General features: G+C 36.5%; 1 protein-coding gene across 1 annotated transcript in view; it reads left to right on the forward strand.

Annotated features, from left to right (window-relative positions):
• Positions 1-12,701, forward strand: part of MARCHF5 (membrane associated ring-CH-type finger 5) — a 29,774-nt gene extending 17,073 nt beyond the window's left edge. Inside the window, exons 2-6 of the mRNA XM_048069228.2 lie at positions 198-400; positions 5,083-5,213; positions 8,322-8,505; positions 8,954-9,120; positions 10,340-12,701. Coding sequence (XP_047925185.1) covers positions 198-400; positions 5,083-5,213; positions 8,322-8,505; positions 8,954-9,120; positions 10,340-10,456 — 802 coding nt within the window. The 3' untranslated portion in view covers positions 10,457-12,701. The remainder of the gene's footprint in view (positions 1-197; positions 401-5,082; positions 5,214-8,321; positions 8,506-8,953; positions 9,121-10,339) is intronic.
• The last annotated feature ends 1,610 nt before the right edge of the window (positions 12,702-14,311 follow it).

A 14,311-nucleotide genomic window follows, 5' to 3' on the forward strand; every position in this document is an offset into this window, starting at 1 on the left:
GTATTAAGCATCTACCTAGCTGTCTAATATTATGTTAATACCAGAACAAGTCTGTGGTACAAAATACCTGCATTTTTAATGATTAAGCGTGAAGCAACAGAAATCATTTCTAGGTGCACACTTTCTAAAAATGCATGTGAAAGTTTAAGCACTTAAAAGTAGCAAAAATCTTTTTTTTTTCCTTCCTGTAATTTCAGAAGCTGCTGGGTTTGTTTTGCTACCGATGAGGATGATCGGACAGCAGAGTGGGTGAGACCTTGCAGGTGCAGGGGCTCCACGAAATGGGTTCATCAGACTTGTCTACAGCGCTGGGTGGATGAAAAGCAAAGAGGAAACAGTACTGCTAGAGTTGCTTGTCCTCAGTGCAATGCAGAATATTTAATAGTATTTCCAAAGCTAGGTAAGACATACATCATTTAAATTTAAACATATATAATTGGTTGTTTCTGCATGTTGTTCTTAATTTTTTGCCTTTTTATGCTCAGAGTCAGTTCTATTGGAAACTTCTCTAGTCCATTTTCCAGACAAGAAACATTGTATTATGCTTACGTCATATTTGATGGCTTAGTTAAATATCTCCTGCAAATTTTGGATATGTTCAACTTAAGTATATTAGTAAGTCTTACAGGTGATTTACCTATAATTAGTGTATGGTTAATGTGATTTCTTTCCCCCTTGTTGAGCAGAGTGGGGACTTCCTTCACCAATTGCCGTATTAGTACATAAACACATTCCCCCTTTTTTCTCAGCATGCAGAGAAGCGGTTATAAAAGGAAATCCGTAAGAAGAAACCTTACTGGGCAGCCTGTTGCATTACCTGAAAAACATTTTTACTTTGTTTGGGAAGTATTCCTGAGTGCATGTTGCCTCTGTACTCAAGAGGCAGAATATCTGTATTTGTTTGCTGGGCACTGCTGTGGCTCTGTTTGTCAAGGTGAAAAAAAAAAAGTTGGAGATAGTCTTCTAGAGTCTACTCACCTGAGTAGCTAAGTAGGACTCTGCCACAATATGGTACAAATAGTTAAAATAACAGTTGTTGCTTTTTTATTCCAGTGGACCCCCTTTTGCCCATATGCTATACAAGGTATATTGAGCAGGGCATGTTGCCCTGAGTAATTGATACAGTAATTTGATTCTCCTTTCCCACACACAGAAATACACAAATAATTATTGTTGTCACACGCAGTGTCCTTTACTATGTTTCATGTTTAATGTGGGGCTAAGATGAACAGGGCAGTTCATATTCAACAGTAATGCTGTTCCAGTCAATTTTATATTTTGCTGTTGTCTTTCCATTACTATAGCAGCTGGAAACTTCAATTTTGATCAAAAGTATAACAGCTTGTTAAACGCTGTTATAGCATGTGTCTTAGTCACTTAGAGGATTTTTAAGTAAGACTTTATAGGATTTTATTTCTGTAATGAAACAATTGAAAATGGCTTGCATTGTCAGTTTCTAGGGATAGGACCTCTTTTCTGTTAGTATAAGGGTTGAAAAAATTAAGGTGCAAGGAAACTTTTGATTACTGACACATTGCCAAGGGGAAGGAAAATATTGGTGATACACAAGAAAACATAAAACAGCATGATAACTTACTACCATGTTATTCTTATATCAGTCCCCAAGTCAGCTTTGCTAATAAGGGTAAGGTAGAGAGGAATCAATCTTCATGGTAGGGAAGACATCAAGTGATGATAAATTAGCAGTACCTTGGGGGAGGGTAAAGGGGGATTTTATCTCTGGACACTGAAAGTGTGCCACAAAACTTGAAGCTGTGTATGTGAGGTGCATGAAGTTTATATGAGATGCGTTCACATTGTATTTTGGTAACGGGCGTGAGAGGAAACAACTGTAGCTTGTAGAAGATGTGTACACAAACAGGCATTTTCATTTGTTCTGGTAATTTGTGGCATACTTGCTTTATTTGAGAGCTAAGATTCCTAAATACTAACATTTCTACTTCTGATAAAGCTGGCCTGAAATCCTTCTATGAGACTGTTCAGCTCTTGCATGCAGGTTTCTTGGAATCTTTTGATATATTTTCCCCTCACAATATCAGCTTTTTTCATGGTAAAGATGAAAGGGGCATAAAATTTCAGATGTCTTACGTGCTGTCACACAAGTTTGTAGCAGAACAGGAGAATGACTTTTGGGTTCATCCATGCTCAGTTATGAGCTCAAGTCCTTAAGCAAGTGAGACAGTTGTGCCCTTTTTGTAGCTCTTTTTAGTAACCCAGAACTGTTATATCACAACTCAACTATAAGTCAGTCAAGGTCACATCAGGCAGAGTTAGGACAGTAAGATGTTTTCCTGCAGTCTTGCCAGTAGCCCCCTCTCTGTGCCATAGCATTTGAAGACGAAGGTTGCTAGAGTAGGTAAGATGTTGCAAATAATCAAGTTTCCACGAGGTATCATGGTTCAAAAGCTTACTTACATTAAGACTTCTCTAATGTACTGCTGGAAACATTTCTGAAAATAGGTGCCTGTGAAAGGCACCTAACACAGCTTTTTTTTTTTTTAAAGGTAATATAATTGACATATATATCAATTTAAACATTAGCTATTATCTTTATAAGTAACAGTGTAAGTCTAATGTATTTACCAAATCAAAACGCCCCCCTCTTAGTGAGGTATCTTTATGTTATAATTCCAATTAAAATTTAATAGTGCATACTGTTTTTAGAGATCGGTAATAATCATGTTCTTAATAGGTGTTTTTTTAATTACATAGTTTTTTTAATTACATAAGAAAATATTGCTTCCTCTTCCAAAAAAAAAAAAAAAAAAAAAACCTGCTTAAAACCTATATATCTTTTTAGATAATTATTTCAGCTTAATAACAAGAAAACCAATCCTGGCAGAAAAAATGCTGTTAAAACACGATTGTTTTTACCACACTGAAAATCACTGACATACACATTAAAGAAGAAAGTACAAAATACAAAAGTATTCTTAAATTTCTACTTCCCTAATACCATCCTAAAAGATTGTGTTTGCCTTTTTCTTGCTACTTTTTCCCTGAAGGGCCAACTAAAACATGTATGTATAGGAACAATTTTTTCCAGTCTTTTCTCAAACTTCTATACCTAATTATGTAGCTAATGACTTCCTTTCATGATTAGGATTAGTAGGTGCAATTTGTTAATATTTTTCTTAGACTTCTGTTGTTGCTCTACCACTTTGCCAGGATGTATAAGGCAAGCTTCAGTGCTTTGTGTTGCCCTTTAAGACTCACTCAATATGAGTCTCATGTCTTCACCTCCTTCAAAATAATATAAGCTTTCGGAATAGTGCAACCCAGCTTTTTCAGAGACTGTGGGAAGCAGTCAAGATGTGTCAACTACTGTGTATTTAGTATTTGTAGTTATGGCCTTGTTGCTACTTCAATACATTGATAGATAGCCCAGCAATCTTTTAAGTCCGGAAAATTAAACATAACTTAATACAATTGAACTGCTTGTTTGATATCTCTGTATTTTAAGTAAAGTGTTCCTACTTCAAAAACACTTTAATTTTGATACCTATTCAACAACAGATTGCTTGGCTTGAGAATAAATTCTCTCTGTAATTACACTTTGTCAGCTACTTAAGAACTAATTTACATCGGTCGGTGTATTTGAAGCAGGGTGCTGGTGAGGTGTTTTTGTCTTACAAGCCACAAGGGAAGATGCTTCCTGCCCTTAAAACTAGAGCTTTTTTACTAAAAGAACACATGTTCTACTAGAAGATGCACGCAAAGGTAACTAATTTAAAGTACATGAGTAGTAGGATAAAGACGTGAGGCTCCAGCAGAACTGGATTAACAAGTTAAATAAACACAGTTCTGCCCAAGTTAGTTACTCAGCACTGCCTACTGGACAGATACATAACTTAGCCATATTTACAATTACTTCTGCCATGCCTGCATATAAGCTAGATTGTGTTTAAATTGCAGGTCTCGAGTATAACATTTGCACAGTTTTAAAAAAAAAAAAAGTTGCAGTCCTTGTATAAAGTCTCTGGATGCTACTGCTGTACAAATAGTATGCAAAAAATAAAAGCAGAAGGGATCTAACAGGAAAAAACAATGTGTATGACCTGGAGGAGGAAGTCTTTCTGTAGAATCATGTCCACAGAACAGTGAAAAGTGTGCACAAGTAGTCAACAGCTATGTTTACTTTCTGACAAGGTATATAATATATCTTAAAGTGCTTGTTTTAAAACATGAAATGAAAATAGTACTTTTCTGATGATGCTGAAAAGTTTGACAAATACAAAAGAAGCGTGGAATGTGACCATCGTGACAATGTTTTTCACTTCCACACATACCTTTCTGACTCTTCAACTTTTGGCTTTTGCTTTGCTGGTTCTCATGCAGTCTTAGAAAGAAAAGCTGTGAGCATGCCCCCAGCTTATCTCATCAAAGTTAGTCAGGGTAATACATTGCTCTGTGCAAGTCTGGGAAGTGCAGCTGTTCATGAACGAAACGAACTCTATTTGTGCATTGTTGCCAAAGGCACTAAATAACCTAGGAAGAAGTTTTTTTCCTCCAATATTTGAGAGGTCGTCTTGTTAAATACTGAATGCAATGAATGCAATCCAACTCTTTTCCAGTGGAAGGAATCTTTTATATTGGCTGCTATTTCTTGCTGTGGAGCAGGATGAAGTTTAGTGACAACATTCTTATGCTGATCTTTGACAGCTTCACCTAGGGAGTACACTTTGACTGACTGGTAGTTTTTCATTTTTGAAAACTAAAATATCTAGCAAAAAAGCTGCTAAGACTAAAATGATTTCTACAAAAAATGATTCTGATTCAACATGCACAAAGGGAGCTAAGTCAATTCTAGCAGTGTAAATTAGTGCTGTAAGGAGTGTATTTATCTCTCGGAAGATGTTGCTATGAATGAAATGGTAGGTAGAAATAAATTGCAAGCTTAGCTAAGTAGCTTTTTACCTGTATGTTCTCATAAGTAGCACGTGTGGGATGTCAGATTCATGTTTTGCTTAGTTTGAGCTTTCTTGTCAGTGATAGACGCTGAGAGCTTTCTTCAGTATGCTTATACATAGATCTTGAAATCTTACTTTTCCTCTGTCATAGGTCCCGTTGTTTACGTTTTGGATCTTGCAGATCGTCTGATCTCAAAGGCATGTCCGTTTGCTGCAGCTGGAATAATGGTGGGCTCTATATACTGGACAGCAGTTACATATGGAGCTGTGACAGTGATGCAGGTACACATCTATTCCCTATTTCTAGATCTTACAGATCTTACCAGTCTTAAAAGCAAGGCTTTTTAAATAAAAAGTTAGTAAATTAGAACTCCTTTCTTTCATTAGCTTAAAATACGCTTTAGCTGCTTTCATCACTTTCAATGTGGTTAGCAAATAAATTCAGGATGGGTTGTTAGAAAGCTTTTTGCTTCTTAACTGATCATACTCGATCAAGCCAAGTACGCCTGTTCAAACTGGATTCACAGTCTACACCTAAGAAACTTCACTACTGCTGCTCGCTGCCCTGCTTGTGACAGGCTGGTGAACCCACTTCCATTATCAAAGAAGTGCTATTAGTGCCAGACAACTAGTAATGAGTAGGCAACTCCTATTTTTTATTTCTTTTAGAAAAGGCATGATCTTTTCTTTACCTGCAGAAAAAAAATTTTGCTGGTAACATTCAAAGGGCTGAGACATGGTGGATTTTTCAGTCCTAACTCTTTTTTGTTATGTAAAGGAAAATGTGCATGCTCTGAATGATGCTATTGATGCATACACAACAAATGCAGACCACTTCAGATTAAGAGTATGTTTTGATTATTCAGATCGTCTAGTTAATTGAAAAGACTGTCTTACTTCTGTTCTTGAGACCTTGCTACTTGAACATAAAAATGATGTTGACAGGTGTTGGACTATTAACTATTGTTCACAGCTATCCTAGTTCAGCTACAGGACAAGTTTTCATAGATTGTATAACTGGCAGGACCTTTGCTACCATTTTAGTTACTGTGTCTAGTCCATAACCTTTGTTTTGCCTGAAAGCATAGAAGTACTTCTGATGAAATTTAGTTGTAGGTAGATTGTACAATAAATGCATCTGTATGCTTAGATATTACAGTACACAATTGTAGCTTAGTTTACATGTACAACCTAGTGCTTATCCATGTAAGTCATGTGGACCTACTGTTTCTTGAACTGTGTGGTACTGCCATGCAATTCAAGTTACTCCATCTCAAGACTGTGTACTCTTTGCCTTTGTTTGTACATGACCTCGTAGCAAAAATGTATGTGATAACCAGTTGAGCTGGAGCCCAAATGAGCTGATGTGGTCTCCCTGGTACCATTGTCAAGTGCCTGCATAAAAGTTACACAAAATGACTTTCAGTACCTCCTCCAAAGGAGGCCACTTACAGGGCCACTGCAAGCAACTATATTAATAAAAATGTAATGTAGTGAAATGTACTAGTCCTTATCTCCTTGCTCTCTGCTGCACTGGGCCTTTTTCTACAGGAACTTTTATGATCTATGTAGCTTCTCTAGAACTACATAACCAAATGGAAAAATAAATACTCCTTTCTGTAATTGTTTTGCTTTTGAAATGAGATTCTGGCCTTAAGCAATAGCAAGCTGTGGGTCTAGCTGAGCAATCACATGGTTACAACTTGACACCTAATGTAATCCAGACAGCTAGTTAAATCTTGGGTTTGAAGAACTAGCTTTTTTCTTCTGGTTTAATGGTTTTTTTGATCATACGGATGATAGGCTGTCTAAGAATAACTTATTTTTGCTTATAATGGAGGATATTAAACTAGGAGAAGAGAGAACTGTTACATTCCTTTCCTACTCCATATTTGATAGGTTTTATACAATTTCTGTCCTGATGCACTGCAGACCTTTTTCTTCAGTTGAAGGGCCAGAGAAGCACAAAAGCTCTTTATAGGTTAAGCTTCAGATGATTAACATTGTGAGTTCAGGTGTAAGCCTAGTTAGTAACAAATTGTACAGGGTTACTGAAAACAGAACTAGTAATCTAAAGCAAAAAGATAAGAGTGAGGCTTTTTAGCATGGATGAGGTCTATTAAGGAGAAGGAAAACATTAGACATCACAGTTTGGGTGAAAGAAAGTAAAAATAGCTGGAAGAAAAATGCTGAATTTTTTTGAAGGAATAATCTTTTGGTGGCAACAATACTGGTTATGCCTATCTTTAGAAGTTGTGGTAAATAATATAACTTCCTGTTCTACAAGAATAAGACGGAATGCTTTTCAAAGCAAGGTGTGGTGTTGCACACAAGTCAGTAGTTCAGCTCAACCATGCTGCCTTCTCTTTTCTTCCTCAAAAAAACAGGGAGATAATAAGAAAAAAGGCTCACGGGTTGGGATAAGGACATGGAGATCCCTCACTAATTGATACAATGGGTAAAACAGACTCAGCATAGGGAGTTTAATGTAATTGCCTGTTGCTAACAGACGAGAGCAGTGAGACACTAAAAACACCTCGCTCCCCGTCCACATTCTTCTTCCTTCCCCTCCAAGCAGTGCAGTGGAACGGGGGCTGCGGTCAGTCCCTAATGCTTCATGTCTGCTGCTCCTTCACAGTCACACTCTGCCCCTGTTCCACATGGGGTCTCTCCCACAGGATGGTGTCCCTCCCGAACTGATCTGAGTGGACTTCCCACAGGCAGCAGCTCTTCAAGAGCGTTCCTTTTTTTGTTGTTCTCAGCCCTGTTAGATTCACTTAATTTAAAAAAAAAATATTCTTTCAAAAAATATCATGTACTCTTCTGTTGCGGTTGTAATTTGTAGGTTTTAAGCTGCAAAGGCTAAGTTTTTTTTCTTATGTCAGAAGAATGGTTTAGGCACATCAGTAATTACTGTCTTTAAAATTATAGCATTAACCATATTTAAAATTGAGTAAGGTACAAGTGAAACTTGCAGCTATTTCCACTACAATGGAAAATAATGTACCTCTTACTGAATTGTCTAGGGAAGCAATAACTTTTAATACTGTGATCTCTGTTGCATAAGGTATTCCTAAGTAACATTTTGTTTAAAATGTCCTGAAATACTTGGCTATCAATTTATCCTTTCATAAGCAACATCTAATCAATTTGACTGCATAAGTAATGATTCTAATAATGGTCAGTTCTATGCATTTTGGGAAGCTTTCTGTTTTTGTATTTTTAAATATTTCTGGTTTTACTCAAATACAGATGCACATGAAACCTTTCTTAAGATAGTAGGGACTTTTATTTCAGGTCTCTGCAAGATTAATGATTTGTGAGCTAGGGCTAGTAGCTTGCTCACCTGCATTATGCTTGATAAGCAATATATATGTATGTATTTACCAGGTGGTGGGTCACAAAGAAGGTCTTGATGTCATGGAGAGAGCGGATCCTTTATTTCTTTTGATTGGACTTCCCACTATTCCAGTCATGCTAATACTGGGCAAGATGATTCGTTGGGAGGACTATGTGCTCAGACTGTGGCGCAAATACTCTAATAAACTACAAATTTTGAACAGCATATTTCCAGGTAACGTGATATAAATTTAAAAGGAAATACCAAGCTTGAGTTTGCCTCTCTAGGAGATGGAGATAGGTCAGTTTTTGCCATTCTTAGTTAAAGGTGATCATACCTTCCGTCTGTTATATCAAGTTTATTTGGATTGTGTTTGTATGGTATTTAGTGGGGAAGGAAGACCAATAGGAGCAGGAACACGGTTTCAGTTAAGGTCTTAGTAATGAAACAAGCTACTGAAAATCTTGGCTTCATTTCTGAAAGTAAAAATTAATACACTCATTTAATTGAAATGGAATATTCACTGAAAAGAAAGCTAGTTCTCAGGTAACTGAACTGAATAACAAAGTTGGTGGGCTATAGATTTATGATGAAGAAGGGGGAGGGCAGGGCTGGTTCCTTCTATGTCCTGTTTGAGGCAGTGGCTGTACATAATCCTTTCTTTCCCTACTCACCCCTGTAGGCATTGGGTGCCCTGTTCCTCGTATTCCAGCAGAGGCCAACCCTTTGGCCGATCACGTCTCTGCTACACGTATTCTATGTGGAGCTCTAGTTTTCCCTACTATTGCCACGATAGTTGGCAAGCTGATGTTCAGCAGTGTTAACTCAAATTTACAAAGGACAATCTTGGTAAGATTCAGTATTGTTTGATTCATAATTTATAATATGGGAATGTGGAGTGTTGAGGGGGAGGGGGAGGAAAAGTAAAAAGCATGAATTGAGCTGGGACTTAAAGTGGCATTTGATTAAGGGTAGAGATATGCTTTCTTCTTTTAAAGCTGTCTGTCTTAGCAGTAGGCAAGCATCACGTGTGTGAAAGACTTTTTCCCCTATGGCTGAAACTAATCTCTCCTGGTCAAGGCTGAAACCTGTATCTGTTACTGTGCTAGGCAGTTCTTAACAGTAATTAAGAGTGATAATGAAGATGAGGAACCAGTATCTTCTAAGAACAAGTTCTGAAAGGGAAGACTGGGGTTTACATTCCCAACCTTTCCGTATTAGCTTCTGTTCACTCTAAGAATATTTTTAATTTATTTTAATAAGAGGGGAAAGATAAACTCTCCATAGAACTTGAATGGAGGTAGGAAAAAAAGGAGAGGACAACAATCTTTCTTTGTGAATAACCTCTCTGCTTTGCTTCCTTTTTAGAGGAAGCAGATACAATTTCATAAAGTGGTATCCCTGGTTGATTTAACTATCACTTCAGTCACCTCTTTTTTCCCCAATTCTAACGTGTTTTTGCACCTGTCTTCCATATGGTAGACGCAGTAATACTACAACCAGTCATGCAGGCTAAAGGCTTCTTAATGTCTCTTCTCACTTTAAAGAATTGAGATGAACACAGGTTAAAACTTAAAAAATAAATCTAATTTGCAAAAAACATTTATTTCACCCCATGCTTGCCTTTGGCAAGTGGTGTCTTTCACAGTCTCGATTATGGAAAGGTATTGTTCTTTGTGCCATCTATAATATATTCAGAGAAGGGAGAAAAGCAGATAACTATCTGTTTTACTTTGTTCTTTAAATAGGATAATTTTGACTTTTAGAATACTTGTCAAACTCTCAAAGAAATAAGAGCTTTCAAAAGGATCTATAGGTCTGGTTTGTAATCCCTTATATATAACCTGAACCTCTGTAGTACTGCATTGTGACTGAAAACTTTGTCTGTTATAATCATTTGAAATTGTCCTAATTAGCTGAACTTCAAAAGAAAATGCTATTTGGTTGGAAAACAAGCTTTCTTTAACAAGAATTTTTTGCAAAGAGCATTTGCAATGATATGATTTTGAAAACCTGCAATGATATGATTTTGAAAACCTACAACGTTCAGTATCTCTTTTTATTTCAGGGTGGAATTGCTTTTGTTGCTATAAAAGGAGCTTTTAAGGTTTACTTCAAACAGCAGCAGTATTTGCGCCAAGCTCACCGCAAAATCTTAAATTATCCTGAGCAAGAAGGTGCATAAAGCTGTGATCTTCTGATGTCGTACAGTCTCACCGAACAGGTTTCCATGTTGTATTGGTTCCATCATTATTGCACAGTAGTGGAGAATTGTGATAAGTTGCTGCTCCTATTTTTTTTCTTTAAGTATAATAAAGCACTGTCATGTGGCAGGGTAAATCTTTTCAGAAACCACTGAACCTAAGAATGTGACTTGCTTTCATTATTTTTGGGTATTTCTCTTGGGCAACAGGCTTCTGAAACAGGTTGTTCTGAAACAGCCAATATGCTGAATGGGGGGGAAAAATAGCATCAGCTACAGAATAAAAACATTTTAAATTGTGTAGTTAATGTAGGCCTCATCCGGATGCCTTTTCTACTGTTTTCCTACCCAGGCTATTGTCCATTTCAGCACTTCACACAATGAAGGGACTTTTTTTTGTTTAGAAAAAGAAATGTGAGTCATTACTAAGGAGAAGTAATTGTGGGACGTCGGTCAATAAAGATTTCCTTGTTTTTTTGCTGTGTGAAACAGGGAGTGCGCAATACTCAAATGGCTGGCCAGAGACAGCAGAAGACAGGTAACCTTGCAGGACTTTTATGTCAGCTTCAGTCACCTAAGTACTAGCTGCCAAAATTAGCATGGCTTCCAGGTGACTCTTATTGCTGATCATTTTTACTGTCCTGTTGTATCTTCTGCAGTGCCTAGTGTCACTTTCTCATGGCCTTTTTTTTTTTTTTTACTGTTTTGTAACTGGTACTGGATAGCTTTTGTTTTTTTTCTGTTTTTTCCCCTTCACAGTAAAATAATTACACAGGAAGTGAATTTCAGCTGCTTATTTTCTAGTTAAGTATTAGAGCAGTTGTTTAGTTCTCATGTTCCTTTTGATTATGTAAGTATCTGTACAAGTGAAAAGGATTGCAGAAATGTGAGGAAACATTGGACACTAAAGCCACATTTAGAAGGAAGCTGTCAGTTTAAACTTCCAGTTCTGGGTGGTGCGCACATCAGTTCCTGTATATGGACTAGGCTCTTCTCTGCCCAAGCCAGCTGTAGTGGAAGGATAGCTAGGAACACAGGCTGGTGGAGGGTGACACTACACTTTGGGTCCCTAACTTGAGTATAGTACATACCAGCAGGTTAGACAGTTTAAGACAACTTGAACCCATTCTGTAGAGAACAAAGGATAAATCTTAAACATGTAATAAACTAAGTTAATTTATTTATACAGTAAGCTCTACTGTTACAGTATGTTTGAAGTAGCCTGCTGAGGGAGACATTAGCACTTCAGTTATTTGATGTATTTATAAACTTCAACAGAAATTAACTGTTTTGCAAAGTTAAATTTTGACAAACGTAGTATGGCCATTTAATATTCATCCCAAACCTAACCTAGATTTAGTACCTGAAGTTTTCTTTACAACAAATTATTTGTTTTTCTCAGTTTACTTTCTTGTTCATAATACTACATGAAATGCATGGAGGCAGGTTTAAAAAAAAAAGAAAACGATTAAAAAAAACTTAGTGGAAGTATTCATAAGTAAATATTTCTTTTCACCAGAAACGAAGTAAATGCAGAGTGAACTTCATATTTGACTGCAATAATGTATCTTAAAGAAATTCAAAATATGGTACCTTTTCTATAGTATGATTTGTCTTAAATACTGAGATGTAATATTTTAGAACTGTATAAAAATGTATATAATGGCCACCTAGTATTCAAAAAAACTACAGGTATTGAAAATTATATATTCAATCCATATCAAATACTTCAAGATTCTTGCTGTAACTGAAGAATTACTATCATCTTGTAAGGCTGCTGATTATATTTGTCTTAGTGGGCTAACTTTTATATGAACTTTAAATGGAGTAGCAACCTCTGCAAGTTGCTGCTTTCTGTAAGATAGTCTTGAAACAATGTAATACATATTTCTTACAGAATTCCTCATTTCGAGAAAACAACAGCTTTTCAGTGGTCTTCACTGTATATATTTCCAGACAATTTATTACTGTTTTTTAAAGTTTCATGAAGAATTGAATGATGCAAATTAGTGGCGTTGAAACTTGTTCTATGGGAAAGGTCATTGTCTTCACTGAAAATTGAAACTATTGTAAAAAATATAACTACAAAAAATACTGTATGGATTATACAATGATTTAAACTGAGTAGCAGATGGTCATTACTTTGGTTACTATGTTGTAAATCTTGTTTTTGGTATTGCAAATTATAGTTATGTTGAATTAGGTTGAATAAATATTTTTTACACTCCCCAGTGTATTTTGTCAGTTGAACAAAAGCCTACAGCAAAACTACTGAATGGAAAATGTTGTGTGTTAATGCATTCCTAAAGACTTATATAGTAAATTTAAGTTGATAGCCCAAAGAAATATCTTGGGGGTAAAGGAAAAATTACTTAGAGTCATTAAGCTCATACTGAAGTTTACTATATATCTTTCCCCCTTCTAGTGATTAATTAACGACATAGGGGAATGCATTTCTCAAACATCTGAAGCAAACTAATCGTTGCAACATGAAGGGCCTCTGGTAGTACAAAACTGGGATTGGGAGTTACTGGATATCTCTGGGTTGGCTGATGTGCCGAGTTTATTTGGGGAATACACTGATCCCTTTTCATTGAGAAAGATCATATTGGCTGCAGGAAGTATTTTTTTCACTAATGGTTAATTTATGTCCCCTTACCTTCAGAGGAGGAGTATTAAATGTTATCTAGCATTTCTCAGTGTACATTCTTATCTTGAACTTCGTTTCTCTTTTATTACATCAACATTTATGCAAGAACTGAACCATAATTATGGGGAATTATATCATTTCCCATAACGTTTCTCCTCTTCTCCTTTACCTCCCATCTTAAACTCTTAGATTCAGATGGGGCCCTACTGTACTTTTCAGTATTTGGTTTGAATGATGTTTTTTTCCTTCATTCTTTACCTTGCAAAAGCTTTATTTGCAACTGTTTCCTTGTGTTGCCTGGTTTGAAATATTAATTCCCTCAATTTCTGGAGTGTTTTTGCAAAAACTAGTGGTCTCCCTTGACTATCAGAGAGGGACCCAACAATCTTGCTATTTAAGACCTGTCTCCAGGGAAGTATGTAGAACAGTTCTGTACTTGTATGAAAAGATGTGCAGGGGTGTTGTTGACTACAGAGTTACCAACATCTGAGAATACAATTCACTGACTAGAATTCCTGTGGCATAATGTTTACAGTGGCAGCTGTGAGGTTCCCCCTTTGATTTTTATTTTTTTTAAATTCATGCTGTGGAACTTGGACAACTGCTTGTGGAGTAAGTGTTTGAGGGTCCAGATACCTGGAGTAGTTTAGCTTCCTTTTAGAGTTTTTAACCGCAGATAAGTAGTCCTTTGTTTGCATGGTTGTTTTCTTGATTTAATTTTTTTTTAACTGATGGAGATAACTGGGAGCAGTACAACACAAAGGTCATGAATCCATTTACTGTTAGACCAGTAATCTTGCTCTTGGAACCCTATATCTGATGTTCTACATCCATGTGGTTTGCTATTCTGGTTTTCTTTTTTGAAGAACTAGAATTAAATTTATTAAATTTATTTAGCGCATCACTAGGTAAGGCTGTGTTATCTGTTCTCATCAGAAATCCAGTGCTAACAATTACTGCTTCCTGTTCTTAAGTGTAAATGCCGGTTTCGCTAACATGGCTGGCTTTGGAATTCCTTTCTAGTAGGCAGCTGTGGTCAAAACTACCTTTAAAAGCATGTTGGGGAGGAATAATTGAAGAATGTATGCAATCTCATCATAGGTCAAAGCTAGGAAATTCTGAAAGTCTTAATTGTCCTCATCAACAACTTCTTTCCTCTGTATCCTTGCAAAGTCACTCTTCTGTTC

This window comes from Anser cygnoides, chromosome 7 (genome assembly GCF_040182565.1).
Source record: "Anser cygnoides isolate HZ-2024a breed goose chromosome 7, Taihu_goose_T2T_genome, whole genome shotgun sequence".
NCBI lineage: Eukaryota > Metazoa > Chordata > Aves > Anseriformes > Anatidae > Anser > Anser cygnoides.